At 42.6% G+C, this 22523-nt stretch overlaps 1 protein-coding gene across 3 annotated transcripts in view; it reads right to left on the bottom strand.

Annotated features, from left to right (window-relative positions):
- Window positions 1-13955: 13955 nt before the first annotated feature.
- The window catches only part of LOC144768698 (zinc-binding protein A33-like), a 200108-nt gene continuing 191540 nt past the window's right edge, over window positions 13956-22523 (bottom strand). For all 3 annotated transcript variants that reach the window (XM_078652561.1, XM_078652559.1, XM_078652560.1), the window contains one exon: window positions 13956-15984. In XM_078652561.1, coding sequence (XP_078508687.1) covers window positions 15437-15984 — 548 coding nt within the window. In that variant the 3' untranslated portion in view covers window positions 13956-15436. The remainder of the gene's footprint in view (window positions 15985-22523) is intronic.

Genomic DNA, 22523 nt, shown 5'->3' with positions numbered 1-22523 from the left:
TAGTGCCTTAATTTACCGGTTACTCCTGTCTATAGGACCGGAACATCCGAGTGCTCATGAAGATATCGGTTGGCGTCCTCTAGAGGTAAACTAAGGGTATCGAAGAGCCACAGGAGTGTGCTCCGCCAGCTCGATGGCCGTTTTGATTTGCAAATGAGCAGAGGATATGGGCTTCTAGTTCCGGCGGTGTGTTTTGTATTGTGTTGATCTAGTAGGATACAGGCTTGTTTCCCACTTTATGTATTTGTGTGCAACCATCCTTTTGAAATTGTTTAAGAAAATATTAGACCTCTGTCCGGCTGGACAAGTCCAATCAATATAGTACCAACTTAGTATTTATTCGCTGCTTCTTAATTTTCTAATCTATGGATATATATGAAGCCGATACTTGAACATTAAATTAATTGTTTACTAGCTAGCTTAGTTAACCAATTTTTCTATAGGCCATAAATGGTTCTGTTTATACTTACTGTGCGTGTGCTATTAGAGATTGTTATTAATGTTTGTGTTGTTTTTAATGTTTGTGTTGTTTTTGTTTGTGTTGTTTTTTTATGTTTGTGTCGGTCTTTAGTTCTCCATTAATCTCTAGAGCTACTTTTTACTCAACTTTCTAACCTTAATTTCTATCCTCTTCTCTATTTCTTCTTTCCATAAACAAACAATTTTAATATCAAAATTATATCTTTGAATGTTAAGTTTAAAACATCCTGTAAAACGCACTAAAATCTTAGTTTTAGGAAATCATAAAGCAGTTTTTTTTTCCAAGAGATACATTGTTGACAGTTCTAACTTTTATGCAGAAAAAAACTGTAGTACTGTTATATCTTCCCCTGCTGTTCATAAAAAAAGGTGTTGCTATTCTTTTTGCAAAAAGATTACATTTTCAAATATTGAGCAAATCTTCGGATTGAGTGTTACATTATAGTGAAATGAAAATTCAAAACAGTTATGTTTTAAATTAATGTATATGGCCCAACTACCGATTATCCTAATTGTTGGTCTCTTTTTACTGCAGAGATACTCAAGTTAGGCAACGTCCACTTATTGTTGGAGATTTCAACCTCATTGGTGATCCTTTATTAGCTAGATCTTCACAAACTAAACATGACCGCCTAAATCTTTCTTCACTTTAAAGTTGGTTTTTTAAAACAACTAAGTTGATCAATTGTTACATCAAGAGAATGTTTTCATTTTTCTCAAATCCCCATAACTTTAAGATTAGAATTTTATTAGTTTCTAGACAATTAAGTCAATCAGTTATTGCAACAAATATTCATAACATTGATATTTCTAACCATGCTTTTATTTCGATGGTTTTACAATTTAGTTCAAACTATAAAGCTCAACATAAATGGCATATGAATACAAATATTGTACTTAATGAAAATAACAAAACAAAACTTTTATAAGCACTTCTGGCTATGGTGACTCAATGGGATGCCTTTAAGGCTTAGCGGGACATCCATTTCTCCTATGGCTCATGAAAACAAATCCTTTAACTCCAAGATTAAGGAGTTGGATAAACAAATTGCTTAACTTTAGAGACTTTTCATAACCTCTAATGATCTTAAATACAATTACAAAAACGTTGCTAGTATACAACTTTCCAATACCAAAGCCAAATTCAGGTTCAATGCCATTGATCTGGAAGACTCAGCAACTTTGTGTATAGAAAAAAAGTATAAAACCCAAATACATTCATTTAATGGTGCCAATGGAACGATGGCCATCTCAAAAAGATGTTAATGTATTTTTAAAATATTATTCAACCTTTTACAATAAGCCTCCTTCATGTGATCCTTCCTTGTTAGACAATAGTGTACATAAATGTGGTTCACCAAAAGTGTCAACCAAAGATAAGTTTGACTCAATTACCTTGGAAGGAATTGAATTACCTATTAAATCCCTTAAGCAATGTAAATGGCCTGATCCCGATTGAATTCCAGTTAAAATTTACAAAGAATTTGCCATGCAACTCACCCCTAATTTGCTTCAGCTTTTTACCTTTAGTGCATCAGGATCCACTTGTGATTCTTTTACTGAAGCATTGATTATTTTCCTTCCTAAACCCCACAAAGACAAAACTATCGTATCAAACTATTGTCCTATTTCCTTAATAAATTAAGATTGTAAACTATGCTAAAATTCTTGCAACTAGGTTGCCCTCCGTATTGGAGACCCTTATTCATCCCGATCAATCTGGTTTCATGAAAAATAGATACTCTGTTAATACTAGTCTTATTACATGCTTTTCAACAGGGGTCTGTCTGGAGTACTAGCATTAGATGCTGAAAAAGCTTTTGATAAAGTTCATTAGCAATATTTATTCCATACTTTATATGCATTTAATTTGAGTGATTCTTTTATTGGCATGATATCGGAGCTTTATTTGAGCCCTTCTGCACGATTGTTAATCAATGGCCAACATTCTAATCCATTTTTTGTGTTTATACATACCAGACAAGGTTGCCCCTGATCCTCTTTACTTTTTCTTCTTGTTATTGAGCCCTTACCCACTATTAGAAATTGTATAACTATTACTGGTATCAAGTTTAGTTTCAAGTTTAATGTTTATTGCTTGATTAGTTAAAATCATCACAATGCCCCCCCCCTACATAAAATAAGTGAGTTTGATCTGCTCAAACAACTAGAAGTGTCATATATGCAAATGCACATCTGTGCTCTCCCATACATTTCAAATGTGTAAAATTCCGTTTTTATAAAATCATTCTAAAACTAGGTTTAGATCAAGTTACAGCAAGAAGTTAGAATTTTGCACCAACCAAATTAAAAGTATGGGAATGTTACATGCAGTTTTGATTAAGGATCATCCGCTTGCAATAAGCAGCTGTTGACTAATCTCATAAACTTGACTCCTCGGCAAGACAAGATACATAACGAACCCCCCCAGCCAGCTTATCACTGCTTGTCTGCTAGAGCAAATGTCCAGGTTGATAAAAATCGCCTTTAGGTATTGCTCCTTTGGGTTAACATGGCTGGACATGCGCACAGCAAGTGGGACAAGGTTTCCTTTTGGAATCCGCATAAGCGACAACGTTCTGAGTTAAAATCTGTCTGCCAAGAAGGGGATAAATCCTTGGAGACATGCACCCCCATCCTGGACTTTAGAAAGCACATCTTCAAATAGGAACTAAAATGGGCAGATAAGTAGGCTTGTGGCTTTGAAGACCTGTATGAGTTCATGACTGTCCATGCGTGCCGTCTTTGTGAGCGCAAATTTATCTTCCAATAGAGATTTCTTTTTACTTGCGACATTCACAGTTTTGTTAAAGGACGCTCGATCCATCTTGTTGTCCCATAACCCTTGGAGTTCCAAATCGGCCAAAGATGTACTCCGGTAACTCCCCCAAGAATTTGGGATTTCTTGTTCATTCTGTGACCTAACTTCGTCCCAGCAGAGTCTGTTTAAAGTGTCCACTTCGGATAGCCAAAGGGTGTGGCAGAATTGAATAAAGTTGCTCATTGCCCTGTATTTAGGATCCTGATGCCCAAATTCCAGTCTTACCTGGGCGGGCGAGGCACTTTTTGGCAAATCAAAAACTGCTTTATAGATGACTGCAATTCGTTCTGGAAATGCAAATCTTTGCCACACCAGGGAACAAGACCATATGACAAACTTGGTTGGATTTGTGCAGCCATAACTTTTAGCAAATACGAGTGGTTAGGACAGTCCAATTTTCTGCACAAGGATGTATAGGCATAGATCAGGGACTGGGTCTTTGCTTTGAGGGACATTTTGTGTTTTGTGACTTGTGCCCTGCCTGATTATTACACCCAAATATTTGTATGAACTTTTTTCTTCCACATGGGCCCCCTTAACCCTCCATTTGAACGTTAATTTCCTACTGTCAACCAGACGAACGATTTTTGTTTGGTCTTTGTTTATCTCTAGCTGTTCCGAATCCAGGTAGGATGCCAAGTTATTTATTGATCTTTGTAGTCCCACTGGGGTTTGGCTTAACAAGACTATCGTCTGCATACTGGCAGATTGCGACTGGCTTGTTGGCCAGTTTCGGGGGGTGGCAGTCTGGGTTTTCAAAGTGTTGGGCAATGTACGATAAATACAGATTAAAAAGGCTTAGGGCCAAGACACAGCCTTGCTTCAGACCACTTTGTGTAGAGATACTTCCGGTGGTGCTCAACCCATTTCCCAGCTTGACTCTTGTCCAGGTGTCAGTGTGCAAGGTTACAATGACGGTGAGGAGTGCTTTTGGTATGCCCCATCTTTTGAGTTTGCTCCATAAATGATTCCTGCTCACTGTCAAGTGCTGATTTGATATTCACGAAACAGGCTAGGAGACGGACTTTCCTTCTTTGCGCCTGTTCCGTCAAGAGAGCTAGGGGTGCAAGATTCGATTGAGTACCCATGCCTTTCCTAAATCCTGTTGGGGATGATGTTTTGTTCCTCCATCCAACACTGCAGATGGTTCAATAGGCACGAGGCGTATAGTTTGGCTTCCACGTCAATCAAGGAGATTAATCTATAATTCCCTGGCTTACTGTGATCTCCCTTTTTATAGATGGGGTGAATGACCGTCCCCCTCCAGGAAGCTGGGATGTTAAAGTTTACATAAATCTTGTGGAAGACTGGTGCTAGGATTTCAGACCATAGCTCTGGGTTATTCCAGAAGATTGCGTTTGGAATGCCGTTTGGCCCAGCCGCTCCCTCGGACTTTAATTTCTTTACGAGGATTTTTAGTTCTCTCATTTGTCAGAGGAGTTTGCTCTTCGAAAAGAGTTTAAATGGGCTGAATTAGCTGTTGGTGTTGCGTGACTTGGTCCGGCTTGTGCCTCCTTTTGGTCATGGTGTTGCCCATGGGGTTGTTCTAGATCCCTCCTAGATTGGCTGAACAAGGTCTTTACGTGGTCTATCCAGATTTCTGCACCAATTCCTGCCTGTTGCTGAAGTGTTGGGCCCGTTGTTAACATGTTAATAATCCCCCAGAAGTCGCTGCTGTTGGATTTTTTGCCAGCTATCAATAGTTGCTGCCAGATTGATTCTTTATACTCTGATTTTGCTTTCCCCAACTGCTTTCTGTAAGCACTCCATAGTGTCTGCAACTTTATTTTTTCTTGTTTCAGGTCCTTTTCTCCCTCTCGGGATAGACGTCTGACTTCTCACGATCTCTTTTGCGCGTTTTGAGATCGTGATTGAACCATGGGTCCCTTTTGGCAGTATTTAAGGACCTCTTTGGCTTGGTAACCGGGAAGGTTTGAAGTAAAAACTCAACCATTTGCTCCCAATGGCTTACATGTGCATGTTCTTGAACTGGGCCTTGGGTTTCAATAAAGGCCTTTACTTTGTTCTCAATAAGTTCAGGAGCCACTCCTCGCCATTTTACTTTACGCAGGTTGAACGTTTCTGGGTGCTGCTTAATGGCGTTATTCTTCTGAGCGGAGTTTGTTCTATTATTCAGATTCAGTATTAACGGCAGATGATCACTTTCAGCTCGTGTAATTATTCTGAAGCAGATTTGAGAGCTGCTTAATACTCGTAATAATAAAGTCTATTGTCGAAGCGACTTTTCCACTCTGGTATGTTGCCACTGGAGGAGAGTCCCACGGGGATTTACAGTTTATGATTATTAAGTCGAGTGCTGCTAGTTTGCGGACAAAGTCCAACGCAGATACTTTACGGTTTCTTCCCCGATTGGTCGCTAAAATATTGGTGTTAAAATCACCGGCGATCACCAGGTGAGTATTTGTGTGGCTTTTCTGCAGTACTTTTAGCAGTTTTATAAGAGTTATGTATTTGCCATTTTGCTTCTCTCTCTCTGGGTGGATATAAACATTTATTAGGAGGCGATTTATGGTTTGTTCCTTGCCGGTTACCTTGGTCACTTGGATCCAGTTTGCCCCTGTGTCTTTTTCTTCGGTTTCCCAATTCAGTTTGAGTTATGAAGGTTGATAAGCCCCCTTTCGGATGGCCATAATTTGAGTGTCTTTCTGCCAGGCAATGATGTTCAATGAAACCTGGTATTGAGGTTGCCCCCATGTTCCATGTTTCCTGAAGCATAATTATTTCTTGTTGATTTAAAAAGGTTACTGTGTCTTGGTCTTGGCCCATGTCCCTAAAGCCGTGCACATTCCATGAACAGAGTGAGATGTTGGTTGGTTCCTTGTTTTCCCTTGCCAGTTCCGATGTTTGTATTCCTTTGTTAGGAGTACTTATCATTCAGAGTTTTTGCGATCCAGGCCCAGTCCTTGAGGTCCTGGGGGCTTCCCCCAGCTGTACCCAAGCTGTCGCTTTTGGGGGGGGCCTATTGTTTCGCACGGATGTCATTTGTGAATTGGAACGTGCTCCGCATAAACATGTGTGCTGATGTCTTCGTGGGCTTTGCTCTTCATTTAGATTGTTTAAGAAGGGATACGGGTACCTTGGGCGTTGCACTGCCTGAAGCCTGATTCCCCATGTCTCAAATCTTCCACTCATAGCTACAATGTTGTCCACCAGGTCCTTGGATGCCCACGTTGTCAGGGACTCCTCTACCCCCCTTCCGGATGTTTCCTTGAATTCCACTGAAATTAAATCACGTGAACAGATTCCTTTTAGTTCGGGGATTTCATGGAAAAGTCTCAAGAGGTTTCCCCTATTGAGCGTATCCTGGGTGCCTTTTGATTAGTATTCCGGGATAAAAGACCGCATCAGTTCACACGGGTCTTTTACTTCTTGCTTTTCAGAAGACTGTGGAACGCTACCATGTCTTCCCCCTGGCCCTTTGAGAATTTGCAGGGGTTCTTCACTGCCTCCCCGTTCATACTCTGCCGGATTTTAAATTTTTGCCTCTAGCCTAACAGTTGGAGGGCCCGAATATTTTTGGGTCGAAGTCTTTATTTGTGGGTCCACTTGCTCCTGGACTGAGCTTGCAGTGACGATCCTTCCCCCTTAGGATTACAGCAATTGGTTTCAGGGGGATTTGGTGGTTAGTTGACAATGTTCCCTCAGACCTGTTTTGCTTAAGTTCTGCAAGGTTGGGCCCCTCTTGCATCTCTGGTTCTTGACATGCTAGTTGGTGACTATTTTGTGCTTTGTCACCCCTCGGGCTACTTTGTCCCGGCAGTTGCTGGTATTCCATGTGTGCTACTTCTTCCAATTAGTTTTCACGTAGTTTTATTTTCTTCTCTTGCTAAATCACCCGGATATCTTTACCACTCATTTTATCCTCAAGGACTGGGCTTCTGACTCCTTGTTTGTTTTGAGAGACTCAGAAAAAGATTTTGCCATGTGCCTAAGATCTTGCCTGTCTGCGGAGGGGGACTATGAAGAGTGGCTTGATTCCTTTCTACGCTTCCTGCCTCAGGTAGGGGTCGAGGTATTATTTTCGTTTCCGTATTTTATTTTGCTGTAAAGAGTGGGAATAATTTAACCGGAGCTGGATTTTGTTGTTTGTTGTATTTTAGCCTGGCCTTCCTTGCGCGCTTTCTTTCCCGTTTTGTGATTTTAACTTCTGCCTTAGTTATTGGCTGCGGTGACGCCGTTTGATCTTCACGTTGGATTGGATTTATCTCTAGATCCAAATTTATTTGAGCGTCGTTTTTATTTTTTGCTTCCTCCTTGTTGACATTAGATAGGTGTGAGGTTTGCTCTTGCGCCGTTGGCGTTTGAAATATACCTTGACACTGGTGTTTTAATTACTGTTTTGCTGCCCCTAAAACATCTTTTAAGATTTCCGGTAATGTAGCCAGTTTCTCTATTATCGGGCTACAATGGCAAGTGGCTTGTCGATTATTTGTGTCGCTCTGTCTAGAGTTTGTTTTTTTATTAGTAACCCTGTTATTGCGTCCAGTTTTTTATTTATTTCGGCGATGTGACTGGCCATCAAATGTATTAGGTCAATTTGAACATCCATTTTATCAGATTGGAAATTTTGTACCTTTATGGATTGTTCCAAGGTTTGAATCAAATTGTCAGCCCATTTCATATTCTGGCGGTCATCGTTGTGTTGTCAGAGCTGACAAGCTGGGGCTTGACCCATTTCCAGAAGAGATTGTTATTGGTGAAGACAGGATTTGTTATTTCTTTGTTATAGGGCTATGGCCATCCTCCTGTAGATCTGTTATGTTGACATCCTGAATTCTTTGAGGATTCAGAGGCGTTGATGAGACCAAAGTGGCTTTTCTTTGTGGGATTGTATTCTTTGGGCACGGGGTGAGTTGCTCCCTGTCCAGTCCCATCCCTTCTAGAGACTCCAAGACTTCGATTAGGTTCGCCTCGCTTACATTGGAGATCGATTTGCTGATCCGCAGTTCCTTTATTGCTAGACTTGCTGCTGATTTTATTAGGTCTATTTTTTTCTCCTTTGACCATTTTGTATAAACACGGCACTGTTCCTTATTTCCTTGGGGAATTTCACAGACGTTTCGGTTTACTATAAGTGAGGGGTCATTTTGTTCCTGTATTTGACCTTCAGAAAAGGAGTGGGATTTTTCACACTCTACTTGTCCCCATGAGAGCCTCTAAGACCTCTAGATCTGAGGGTTCCGCGGTGTCTCCGGTATTAATTTTATTTGGTTTTGCTGTAGTTTCTTTTTGTACTTCAGTTACATCACCTGGTTTAGTTTTGGGAGTTAGTCCTGTCCTTTCAATTTCTGCCTGGTGCACCTGGGCTTTTACTGGTACCAATTTTCTACCATCTGTATGTACCAGCCGAATCTCTGGAAATTGTTCTTGTGATGGTACACAGTCTAACATAGCCGTAGTTGCTCCAAGAGAAGGTTGTAATTTGGCTGGCTGCATTGGGGTTGGCAGTAGCGCAGATTCCCTTTGGGGGGCGTAAATAGCTGCCAAGGGGTCTTTTAAGAAGAAAAACTTTTGTATCACTGTTTGGCGAGTCGGTTTGGGGTTTGACTTTGTTGGTGGGGTTGGGACTGAAACCAGCCTGTCCCGGTTACCCACTCCGTTTTCCCGGATGTTAGTTTGTGAGACCTCTTGTTCTTTTAGTTTTGTTTTTTTGGTTTGGTTTCCTTGTTTCCTTCGCGGTCTTGCTATGGCCTCCTGGCGGATGGCACCGGATCGCATCTGTGCAGAATCCCAGCGCTGTGTTTCTTTGCACACACCTGGGTGCTGGCGGCCAAAGTGCACTTCCTTAGCTTTCTCTAACGCTAACACCTGTCGATCTCTTAAACGGCTGTGCTTCAGTAAATGCAGTCCTGCACTAACTAGCCCCGTGGCTTAGGGCGTAGGGGTGGCTGCTGATGGGGCAAATCACTGGGCAGGGGCCCAACCCAATCGCAAATAACAGGGTACACTGGGCACTTCAAATCGCTCTCACCTCGCATCCAATGCCGCTGATAGTGCTGATGCTCCTCCGCCACTTTACTGTGGCTGGCTGATGACGCTAGTGATGCCGGTTAACTCTGGCTAGCTCTGGCCGCTCCACGCTCCACCTGCTATTGTTGCCCTTTGCTGCTTTGCTTGCAACAGATCTGTGCCCGTGCTCGTGCTCCATCCAGACCCCCACCTGCTCCTGCACCACCTCACTGCGGCCGTGACTCTCACCGCTCTTCACCAGGTGCGTCCTATACCCGGGTGCCTCCCGCAGCCTGAGCAGATCGATACAAATTCCACGAGGGAGCTGCGCGGGGGAGGGGAGGGGCACGTCAATCCTGTGTATTTTTTTGCCGAATTCTGCTGTGACAGCGCGCACGGGCTCACCCTGGACTCCCCTTTCCTTTCTCCTCGTTGCCTCAATGCACTCGCACTCGCTACCTCAGTGCAGGTGCCGGGGGGCCACCGGGAGCCGCTGTCTGTGATGAGGCCCGCTGTCCTGAGCTCGGGCGAGGAGTGGAAAAGGTCAGCCACAATCAGCCCCCCCTGGCTCGCTGTACCAATGCCGGCCCGACTAGCTCAACTCGCTACTGTGCTTGCTGTGTCGTGGAGAAATGGCGTTCTGTCGTCCGCGTGTCGCGCTCTCTGCTGCACTCTACACGTGGGAAGTAGGAACATGGCGAACACCAATACACAACACACTGTATATTGTAAAAACATTCGCTTATGCAGATAATATACTTTGGTCTATTAGTAATCCTGATTCATCATTTACTCCATTATTTGATATAATCTCCTTTTAGTGTGATATTTCAAGTTATACGTTCAATACTAATACAACTGAATTCTTTCCTCTCAACCTTCATTGTACACCTGATTTTTACCCATTAAATACATAATTTGGCAAAGGGATACACTTATACCTTGGTATTCTTTTGCCCAATTCCATAAAAAACACAATAAATTGTGAAGCTATTATAAACTATATCCAAGACAAATTTTCCAAATGGTCTGTATTAAATCTTTCATGGTGGGGGAAAATGGATTCACAAAAAATGGCAATAGATCCCGAAATGGTCTATTCCCTGGCTATGATTCCTACCCAATTTCCCATAAGTTATATAAAAAAAATTGCAAAATGTAATGGAGGGTTGGGCTTACCAGATTTTTTGAATTATAAAGTATTTATATTAAAACAAAGCTCATTTGGTTTAATCATTTCCATTGTAATAATTCCCCAACTTGGCTGCACATAGAAAAAGGATTGATAGTAAAGCAGGTAAAGGAAACCGTGCTCACCATGTCTAATACTTCAACATTAATTAATAAACCTACTATTTTGAAATCCTTAAAGTTAATATTTGATGATTTAGAAACCTATTTTGTAATCCTCAAAGTTAATATTTGATGATTTAGAAACATTTCTTCATCAAACTATTCCACATACTTTAAATATATTATGACATAATCCACGAGTAAAACTCTTGAACTTTAAAATTTGGCACTATGATTAAAGTTGTTTTTTATTTAAAAGATATATACCATAACACTCATTTGAGGAGCTCCAACAAACATTTGTCTGATCTCATTCTGATTAGAAATAGGAGCTTGTGTAACTATACTAGATTTCTTTCCCTCAAACAATTATTCAAATTCATCAATTTTTATTCAAGCAATTTCTTTAGTCTCATGCCGTCAAATTTAAAAGAATGGAATACTAAAGGTAATAATGCAGTTTTTACGTGTTGGGATAATGAACAGTCATTGTCTCAAGATAAATGGGTGACAATGTGTTCAAATAATATTTCAGGATGGTTACCTATTATAAGTAGCTCTGTTAAGGTTTTTCCAATATTAAGGACTATGTTCCCCTCTCCATTTTATTATCTATTATGTAATATTGTATCTGTTTTTACAGCTAGGTACTGCTATTGTTCCAAATATTTCCATGGGTACTCAATTCAGTGTTCTTAAATGTATTTTCCTCGTTTTTAGAAAATGCAATCAAATATTTTTAGCAAAAACAAAAAAAAAGGAGGGTGCTCCCCTCCCAAACTTTCACCTGATGTGTTAAAGCTTTCAATCAAGGTATTCCAGTGAATAAGATCTTACAGTGGGATACTAACTGCTGTTTTATATTACTTTTCCATTGGTGGTTAACAGTTTATCCTATTCATGTAAAGACTGGTGCATCACAATAGATACAGCTTTGTACGATAAAGTGAATATAGTACATTTAAAGGATTAGCGAGTTTTGCATCAAAATGGCAGTGACCTGAATTGCAAATTACAAGGTATGAAGGAAACATTTGATTACAATATATGAAATGCATTTAAGACATATCTTCCCTAAAACATTACCTTTGATTGGTCCAAGGTTTCACAAATTACAACAATTTCTGGATGAGCTTTGAATTTCATTCTGATGGAAGGCAATGTCTAAAATTCTGAAATAAATAAGTGGGTCCCTTATTTAAAAATATAATAATAATTGTTCAGCCTAACAAAACGGATCTTGGGCTTTTGTGATACCAAATTATCCAATTGCACAAAAACCGGTGTGCTTAACTGAATTGGTATAAGTGAACCTTTTATTTACTTATTTGATCGATCATGTTTTATTGCAAAATAGTATATCCAAAGGCAGAGGTCTTCAAACTTTGATACCGAGACCCCCCCCAGTGTCAAAATCTTTTCGGCGTAAGGACACCCTCCTTACAAAAATTTCTAGAACTTAGAACTCCTCATCATTGAAAACTAATGGCAAACATCAACGCCCCCTATTCCCACAACAAATCATTTTCACAGTGGGGAAAATATTAAACAGTGTTCAGCAAAGAAAAGGTCAATGATCGCGGTGGCGTGGTCAAAGGTGTGGCTAAAAACAAAGGGCCTAATTTATGAGGAATTGGCATAAGGCAGCACTGCAAGTTTTTCTTGCCTCACTGCCCTACGCCAATGTGAAAGGGAAGGAATGCACCTTATTTCTAAAATATGGTACATTCCTGTCCTTTCTCCCTGTGTTGGCGAACAAATTGCTGCCCAGCGCGAACATAGGCCAGATTGTTTTTCCAGCGGCACAAGTCTCATAAATAAGCCCCAAAATATTTTCTTTGTTTTTTAGAACTTTCACAATTGGCTAGCTACATATAAAATTATGGATATCTTAAATGAAAAATACATTTTAAAACGATGTTACTCAGTGGGAAATGCACTATAGTTCATTATGAAATCTTTATTAGTTAATGCACTGCAGAGATCTGTCTGTAACCAGAGAGCCACAGATTTAAATTTGGTTGGTGCAGTGGAGAATAGTGCGGTGTAATGTTTTGTGCTACAAGGTCACAGCCTGTAACAGAAAGCACTGTGAATAAGCAAGTCCGTATTTTATTATATTTTAGGGTAAAATGAAGCTTTCAAAACGTAGATATTAGTAATACCAGTACATAAGTAATGCATTTTTGTTTTTGCAGAACTGTCCCTTCAACCTTCCTCACCCTTTGTGCATCCAATAATTGTACCAAGAGCTGTGTAAGTACAATTAAAAGCATGCACAGCACAGGTTTTTTTTAACTCTTCCTACTACCACTGGCAAAAAAAAATATTTTGCAATCACAATGCTTGCCGGTATTAAAACTCCCGCGCACCCTTTACATTTGTAGATTAACTCATAGCTGCATTTGCATTTCATTCAGCCAAGAAGGCACCCTGGTGTGAAGTATTTTTTTTACCTCTCTGCCCAGACTCTTTTTCCAGCTCAGGAGACTCAATTAACTTTAGCACTTAACTTCAGCAGAAGCACTTTACCAATCAGAATGAAGCCCGGACTGTTGTCCTTCTAAAAGGAAAAGCACATTTTGTATTCCAGGCGAGAGTGAGGCCTGGAAATGTGCAACCCCCTTTCCATGACTCCAGGGCCTCCCTGGGGGTCACGCCCCACAGATTGAGGACCACTATCAAGAACAGAAATAAAACATACCCCCCAGGACAATTAGTCCAGAGTGGGTCAATGTGCAGTTGTTTGACAAACATATTTCTGTTTAAAAACGGCCTGTTATAATGATGATATAAGAAGCCAGTTTGTAGATATTCGAAAAGTTTGACATTTAGAACTGCGAAAACTTTGTCTTGAAGGTGACGAACAAAAGTTTCATCGAAACGCTGCGACAACTTAAGTTTTCTTGTTTTTATCTTTGAATGTGTAATAAATGTATTATAACTTCTCAGAAGAGAATGTGGTTTTAACTTTAACTCTGTGAAAATTGTGATTTTTTTGCACTTTGAATACATATATGTTCTATATAAAACAAATAATATTTGTTATACTAGTGACTTCCTCTATTTTTTGTCTGGATTTGTATATATAACACACCACTATATTTGATATCAATGAATATGTATTGTTTTAAAACCTTTGTTTCTTTAGCACATGATCCATGTTGAGGCATACTCTTCCATACGGGGAATTTTGCCCATCATTGTTGAGACCGAAATCGGGACTTTAGTGCTTTTTGCTGATTTGCAACCCGACCACTAACGCGCGCAAACTTCCACCCAGAAATGCATTATCAAGCACATAAAACACAACAGATTAGGTACAGTAGCCCACCATAACTTTGTACGCCATAAACAGACCATAAGCAGTATAATGACTGGTACAGGCATGCGGATATAAAAATAATTTATTACAATAAAAGTACCATAAATAAATAAAAATACAAGAACACAAAATAAATTACTGTACATCAATGATAGAGAATTACAAATATTCTTTTGCCTATAGTTTGACTGGGCAATGCACTTCCTAAACTAGAGCTCTTACAACCTGGTGAGGGAGGCAATTAGATGTTCGGTAGACTTATTGTGCACAGTTGAAAAAACCTAAGAGCTTTACAGTAAAGCTATGAACTAACTAGATTACTAGACGTATCTGCTGTCCCCCCCCCCAAAAAAAAATAAAAATAAAGCCCCTCTCGACCAACAGATCGGGACCCCCAAACGTGACCTTCTATTCCTCCCATCGTTACCATCAAGCTGTTTGGGATACTTTCTCAGTCAAGATAAACATGTAGTAGGAATGATATGGAAAGTTGTAATAAAAAGTGCACACCTTGTATTAAATAATCACTGATAAGAGGTTCATATGCATGATTACCTTTACTTTGAAAATTTCTCAACAATAAATTGGTGACAATTGCCCTTGACCGGCAGTAGTCGGGCCCCATTAAAAAAAAAAACTACAGTTTGTGAGTTTTGTTAATCGATATAATTTCGTGCTGCAACAAGTCTTTAGATCGGGAGCTTTAGTAAATTATACTGGGTAAGCTCCCAGACACCCAGAGGACACTGCTCAAAACAGGGTGAATGCAGAAAGCATAAAATTCGTGTTTGAAACATTAACATGTGAACTGCTAGACCTCATAGCATTATTTTACGTTACCTAGGTTGCCCTAGCTTGGTGTTCACAATGACTAAACACAAAGCTTACTGGCCTTACCCAGTCACTGGCTCGCTGGTCAAAAATAAATTAAATAGCCCATTTGATTTATAGCACAAAAAACCCAGTCCATCCCATTTTACCACATTTACAATGGCTCAAAATGTGTGAAAGGGCAATTATTCATTCACTTAAAAGCTGAATTAAAAAAATGTTTTCACTAATCTAGGAAGGTCAACTGCTTGGGTGCAGCTGGCTACACCAAAAACGATAGAGCAAAGAGAACAATGAGTAGTGAGCGTCTTTAGGAAACTAGATTTGCCTTCGGTGCCACAACATTTTACATTCAGAGTAAAAGAGTGCATTATTTTAAATAAGTAAAGTTGTTGGAGATTACATTTAAAACAACTACACAAGAAAAGAAAGTTCAGCTGCATTCACAATGAAAACGAATTAGTAAACCCAAGAAGAAACTTTCTTGCTCCTATAATTGCATCAGCCACATGAAAAGGGGGCATGGTTTACAATAAAAACGATACACGAAATAGAGAAACAAATACACCACAACAGTTCAAAGATTCAGTTCCTGGCACTTCCAAGTAGCCAGAAGTTACACTAAGTAGCAATGTTCTTAAAGTTCTGGCTACTGAAATACTGTTCCGCGACGAGAACATTCTGGTGGGCGCAGGGTCCAGACCTTCCTTCTAGCATCAACAGATGGTGAGTGGCTCAGAGTGCTTCGAAGCAGTACCAGTGCACGGGGAGAAATAGGGATAGAAAATGGGAAAGTCTTCTGGAGAACTAATACACTGGAAGGTGTGTGTGTGTATGTGGCACATGCTGTTGGCGTCGAAGAAGGAGACCCGACTCTTCCCGGATTCCAGATACACAACAATCTTCTGGGGCCTGGAGCTCAGGGACAGGACGGGTTTCTTTACGCCTAGTGCTTCGTATTTGTTTTGGTTCCGCTGCAACAACCCGAGCTCTTTCCCAGGGAAACGTGGGTCATTTCTAGGACAGCTTCTAGATTCCAGGACCACACCTACAACCCAGGTAGGGGCTGTCCCTACATGAACCTCCCAGTAGTGTGTTCCTGACGTAAAGCTCTTCGATGCCAGGACAGCTGGAGTCTTGGCACACCTCTCATGGCGGTGAGGCACAGCTTGTTTTGGGCCGACGTACCACACGCTGGCTCGATCTTCGGACAGGACCAGCTCACAGTGTGCAGTGCCAGGGTCCAGAGTCAAGACGGAAGGAGCTGGGTGAAGAAAAGAAAAGCTTTACAGCAGAGTAGCTGGACAAATTACTCAAGTTTAACATGACCTTCACCCGTGTGAAACCCCATTCTATCATCAAACCGAAGCAAAAGGGAGGGACTAAATCAACTTAAATGAGGCATTACACACAGGAGGGGCTACATAAACATACCCAGAGAGAAACGACTTGTCCGAGGTACTCCTGAACTAGCAATATTTTTACAAGTGTTAACTTTAAGTCTGTAAGACAAGCAGGAGAAACCTTGCCCTATTCCGTTTCTTTTTGCATGCGTTTGTCACAGAAAAAGAAAATACAAGCCAGATGGTATAAGTGCTGAAAATAACGTTTTACATAAAAAAAACCCTAAACATTTCTTGCTGCAGTATTCATTTGAAACCTTTAGACTAAACACAATCACCCCATTAACAGTCACTAAACCACTACTGCAATGCAACAGGCAGAGGAGCCTTCTAGTGGTAGCATGTGCACTGCTCTACAAACACCATGACACCTTGCCCTCCCCTGGATAGCAACCACACAGTTCAAAACTGAGTAGGTGAACATGCCCAATGCCAAAAATGCCGTCTATCCCGCACACACCTTCCCAGAAAGCAATCAATCACTCTGAGTTCATAAACAAGAATTTGTAATGCAATAGGTCTCGCATTACTGAATGCTTGAACTATTGGCGTTGCTAATAATAATGCAAAGCCAATAGCTCAAACTTTAAGTAATGCGATACCTATTAAAGTTTTCAGACCCTGCTGAGAAGTGCTGGTACTCCATTTCGAATTAAAGTGAAGTACTCGGTATCTCCACTTGGCCACCATGTCTGATTCTGTGCACAACACTTCCCACCGCATGTCTTTCATCAATGCGCTAACAATGCCAATAGTAGGCACTACATAAATACACCAGACCGGCACTTGTACAGGTGCTGGGCTACGGTATAGCAATCCGTGCCATGGACACCGTAAAATTCGGAATACACTTTTTACCTGCCAGTAGGGAGAGCGGCAGAAGCTGCTAATACAGGACCCCACACAAGACCCCCAGCTCCTGCATGGGGGTGAGGTGGTCGCCCTTGAGGAAGGTGAGGAGGCTCACAGCATCGCTGCCCAATCTGGTTCCAGCAGAGCAGCTGATAATGTAAAATATGAGAGCTTCCCATTGTCCATGTTGCACTGTGAGATACATTGTAGGAGCATTGTTTGGGAGATGCTAAGGGCCACTGTGGATAGATAAATAAGAAGACTGAATGGGAGGGATGTAAATGCCAAGGATTAAATGACCATGCATTCTTAACACATTTTTGACCGACTGACTGGTAGTGTGAGAAACTTGCACTGCCTTCAGCTTCAGACCCAGACCTCTCAACCATGGGATAAACACTGGTGCTGGTGACTCGGTTAATTGGAGGGAAAAGTGAAAGGGGATAGCAGAGGAAAATAGAACTGAGAAGAAAAGGCATGAAGGAGATGGAATGAAAAAGACAACATGTGGAAGATTCCAATGAGAAGAGGCAAACAAATGTGGAGAGGGGGAAATCTGGAATAGTGATGGAGATAAATCTGTAATTATTTAAATCAACAACGAGGGAATATCACAGCAGGGCATTGTGTTGGAGAGTTACAAATCCAGCATCATGCAACATAAAAGGCCACTAGAATGCGGGGGAAGGGCATGTCAGATCAGGGTTCAGTGGACCAAGGAGTGGTGATTTTTTTTTACTGTATGGGATAAACTAAGCATGTGGCTGGAGCCTGCTGGATTAGAGGGTTACCCAGCGAGTTCAGCATGTATGACATTTGTATATTTCACTCAAGGGGTTCTGTATTTAACCAACCTTAGGAGATTACTTTTGATACAGCAGCGTTAACTATGCTTAACATACACTGTCCTATATTGTTGTTTGCATACATTATGTCCTATTGTGTGAAAAATATTTTTAAATTAAATGTTTGAGTTTTCAAAAATCAGCTTGCTCACTTGTGCTAAGCAGGTAGTGTGATAAGAACACCACCGCAACGGAAGGTTTTGGAGAGCTCACATGAGCACCAGGTCCATTACATAGTCGCATATTTTTGTTTTTTATGCAAGATTTGCCCAGAATCACAGGAAGTAGTGGCATGGCAGCGACTAACCGATACTGCTATCCAGTGCGGTGCCGTGGGGCCCTAATGTTCATGTGTTTGGTCCCCGGTCTTGTTTCTTAATAGATGGGTGACTGACAGGATTCCCGTAGGTGTTGGACAATCCTCTGCTTTAAGATCCGAGCCCAATATGAGTTGTTAGAGCTTCACCCCTCTGAAACACGCCCCATAGACCTTAACAAAACCATGTAATAAACCCCTCACTCTGAAGCCGGCAGACAAGCAACATTTACTATGAACTTGCACAGAAGCCAAATTCACAACTCCGAGGCATTTCCATAGTCTGAGCAGGACCGGACTGGCCGTTGCGGGCACCGGGCAATCCCCTGGTGCACCGCAAGGGTGGGGTCGGTTTTGGGCCCCTGGGGGCCGTTTTTATTACAGGGCCGTTTATGCAGCATAGCTGCAAAATCGGCCCTGTAACTAAATCGGCCAAAAACCGGCCCAGCAAAGAGCTCGGTCGCACCCCCAACCTCCCCCCTGAGGGGCCGGCCGAGCACTTTCCCGGGGCCGATTTTGGTTCCCAGTCCAGCCCAGAGTGAGAATGCATGCGCTTGTGCACTTCTGAAAAGTACTTCTGAATATAAAAGGTCACATACGTCTACAATGTTTTTGTAACAGGACATTGTGCAGGGGTTACGTAGGTATAACTTGATAGTAATCGGTTTTTCCCCACATACTTTCCCAAATCAATCTTGCCGCACAACGGCGTTGTATTGATTCACAACGTTCACAACAAAAAGTATGAAGATACTTCACACATGTTGGGGTTCACTGACGAACCCTTATTTAAATGAGGCCTTAAAAAAAAAATCGAATAAAACATTTTCTGCTTCAACTCTTTGGGTACTGTGCACAAACATGTAAAGAAAACAGAGGGGGAGAGGTTGTGTGGCGACTTTAGACCTGAGGAACCGGGTTAGAGCCTGGGTGTCGGCTCAGCATCCTGTGATAAAGGGCAAACAACTTAATTTCCCTGTGCCTACCAAAAATAAATGTGTCTCTCTGTAACGAAACTGGTGCTCATGTAGAGGGCACCAATACCTAGGGTCAGTTTGCGCGATATAAATATGCCCCAAAAAAAACAGCATTTATCAGATTTTTGAGAAATAATTAAATTAAATACATACGGCCTGCTAACACTACACTGGAGAGACGGACACTTTGCTGCACACCAGCCCATCTCGGCACAGGCAAGAGCCACTGATCCTGTTCGATATTACCACCGTAGAAGGGAGATACTGAGTACGTGCTCTGAGCAGCACTTCAAGGGAGACGCAGAGTCCGTGTTTCACCATCATGCACATCAGTCCAGAGACAAAGCCTTCTCTCGCTCTGGGTGCTTTTTGTTTCAGTTACGTAGTGCTTTCCACGCTAGTAACATTACACAGTCACATGTTCGTATTTTTTGTAGACAGGGAGATTAATCTGCATCTGTTAGACATTTAGGTAATGCCCTGAGCTGCAGATTAATCTTCCTGTGTCTACAAAAAACATCAAATTGATTGTGTAATGTTACTGGTGCTCGTAGAAAGCGCTACTATAGTGAAACAAAAAGCCAGAGAGCGAGCTGCTGTTAATGCGAGCAGCCTGCAGCGGAGAGAACGTGGCTCAGCAGCGGGATTTGCAGACTTCGGCGCTGGGGATCCATGTTCAAGACTCAGCGTCGTTTGAACATCTTGTGAATGATTGTGGGAAATGTTTGCCCTAATTTACACTATAAAATAAAAATCATTCTTCGATAGAGGAGTGGTGGGGGCCCACACAATCCCTATTGTAGGACGGGTGGGGGTGGAGACCACAGGGATAATCGCAGGAGGTGTGAGAGACGCACTTTGTGCAAAACAAAGGTGCAGCCGCCATAGGTGAAGATTCGGCTGGGCATGCCTGTGCTGTAATAAAAACAAGCATTTACAATGAAACGGTCTCGCCTTTGAAAAAGTTAGAGCTATTGGCATTGTAAGTGACAACATTTTTATTTATGTGTTGGTTTTGAAAACAGATAAATAAATGGCACTGTCATTTACAATGCCAATAGCTTAACTTCTCGCAAATGCCACACAAGCACAGACCCACACAGAGTCCCACACACACATACAGAGCCACACGCAGAGCCACACACACACAGCCACACACAAATACACAGAGCCACACACACACAGAGCCACATACAGACACAGCCTCACACACACACTTCATCCACCCACTAAGTCCATCCACCTAGCCACCACTCCACTCCATTCATCCACTGACTCCATCCACCCAACCACACCTTGTATGGGGTAGTAAGCACTAGCTGTGACCCCGGCGGAACTTATGTCTCATCTGGGGGAGCCATTAGGTCTTCTTGGTTCGTTCTCAGCACGGAGCGCCAGGGCCCCCGCATCAGTGCCCTTCCCACGATGGGGTACAGCGTCTCGCGTGGGGTATTTTCCCTCACCTGTATACGGCAGGATAATTCAGCCCCGGTGATAGAGATAACCGGATGCGGGCGGGAGGGGAAGCCCTCCGGAACCCCCTTACCTTTGAAGACTATGCTGGTGACCGGGTCCGGCTTCCCCAGTTTGGTCTTGGGGATGTTGCTGGCACTTTCCACAATGACCTTCAGCATGGTGCTGGAGGAGCGGAGCGAGGACGCCGGGGTGCGGGAAGGATGAAAGGAGCTGGCTCGGAGTCTCCTGCGGGCTCTCAGAGGCTCTGCTCCAGACCTACCCAGGCGGCGAAGACAGGGAAGGAGGCGCCGGGAGTCAGGGGGGAGGAGCGGGGCGAGGACGCCGGGGTGCGGGAAGGATGAAAGTAGCGGGCTCGGAGTCCCCTGCGGGCTCTCAGTGGCTCTGTTTCAGACCTACCCCAGAGGCCGAGGCCCGGCTCCTGCCTGCACGTCCTGGGACCGAGCAGGGCGGCTACTGGAGCTGCTTTTCCGTCTACAGCTCCTCAGACATCGGCCAGCGGCCTCAGTGCACAGCCCACTCCTGCAAAAGTCACGAACAAATGATCAAAACATGCCGTTCCCCCCCCCCCCCCAAAAAAAACCACCCGCCCACCGCCACATGACGTTCACAAAGGGGCGGAGCGAGAAAAAAAAAAATCACTGGAACGCCCACGAATCTGCTCCGAGAATTACTGACAGATCTCTTCCAGTGGCTAGCCTCCATTTATGGAGCTAGCCAATGGAAGAGAGGCGGATGAAAGCCCCTTACAGAAAAAGATTTCACCTGCGCGACACTGCTGCGCAAGGGGAACGCCAGGCGAAACCTATAAAGAAGCATTTGCAATGCAATAGGTCTCGCATTAGGAAAGTTTGAGCTACTGTTATTGTAAATGATACATTTTTTATTTATGTGTTAGTTTTGAAAATTGCGAAAATTAGTAGCTTTGTCATTTACAATGCCAATAGTTATAACTTTCGCAAATGTGACACCTATTGCATTTGTAATGCAAAATGTGTTGTATTTACGTGACTTAGATGTATTGATATTACAAACAATGGCTTTTAATTTTTTTAATTAATACTTAAATAAAAGTTAATGTAATTTATAATGGCAAAAGCTTAAAGTTTTGTAAATAACTTGTGAAGATTATGTTCAGTGTATTTTATTGTGACGAAAATCCAAGAACAGAAGTGAAATAACATTTTTGTGACATTTGAAATAAAGCTTAAAACATTGAGAGAACATATTTGAACCAGTTGTTGAATGGTTGAACAGATGTGATGTGGTGCCCCTGAGTGATGTTGTGGTGGGGCGATAGAGAGAGCGAGGGCGATAGCTAGCTAGAGAGAGAGCGAGCGAGGGCGATAGCTAGCTAGAGAGAGAGCGAGCGAGGGCGATAGCTAGCTAGAGAGAGAGCGAGCGAGGGCGATAGCTAGCTAGAGAGAGAGCGAGCGAGGGCGATAGCTAGCTAGAGAGAGAGCGAGCGAGGGCGATAGCTAGCTAGAGAGAGAGCGAGCGAGGGCGATAGCTAGCTAGAGAGAGAGCGAGCGAGGGCGATAGCTAGCTAGAGAGAGAGCGAGCGAGGGCGATAGCTAGCTAGAGAGAGAGCGAGCGAGGGCGATAGCTAGCTAGAGAGAGAGCGAGCGAGGGCGATAGCTAGAGAGCGAGCGAGGGCGATAGCTAGAGAGCGAGCGAGGGCGATAGCTAGAGAGCGAGCGAGGGCGATAGCTAGAGAGCGAGCGAGGGCGATAGCTAGAGAGCGAGCGAGGGCGATAGCTAGAGAGCGAGCGAGGGCGATAGCTAGAGAGCGAGCGAGGGCGATAGCTAGAGAGCGAGCGAGGGCGATAGCTAGAGAGCGAGCGAGGGCGATAGCTAGAGAGCGAGCGAGGGCGATAGCTAGAGAGCGAGCGAGGGCGATAGCTAGAGAGCGAGCGAGGGCGATAGCTAGAGAGCGA

This window comes from Lissotriton helveticus, chromosome 7 (genome assembly GCF_964261635.1).
Source record: "Lissotriton helveticus chromosome 7, aLisHel1.1, whole genome shotgun sequence".
Classification (NCBI taxonomy): domain Eukaryota; kingdom Metazoa; phylum Chordata; class Amphibia; order Caudata; family Salamandridae; genus Lissotriton; species Lissotriton helveticus.
The sequence above is the reverse complement of the archived record's forward strand: the minus strand, read 5'-3'. Positions and strand labels throughout refer to the sequence as shown.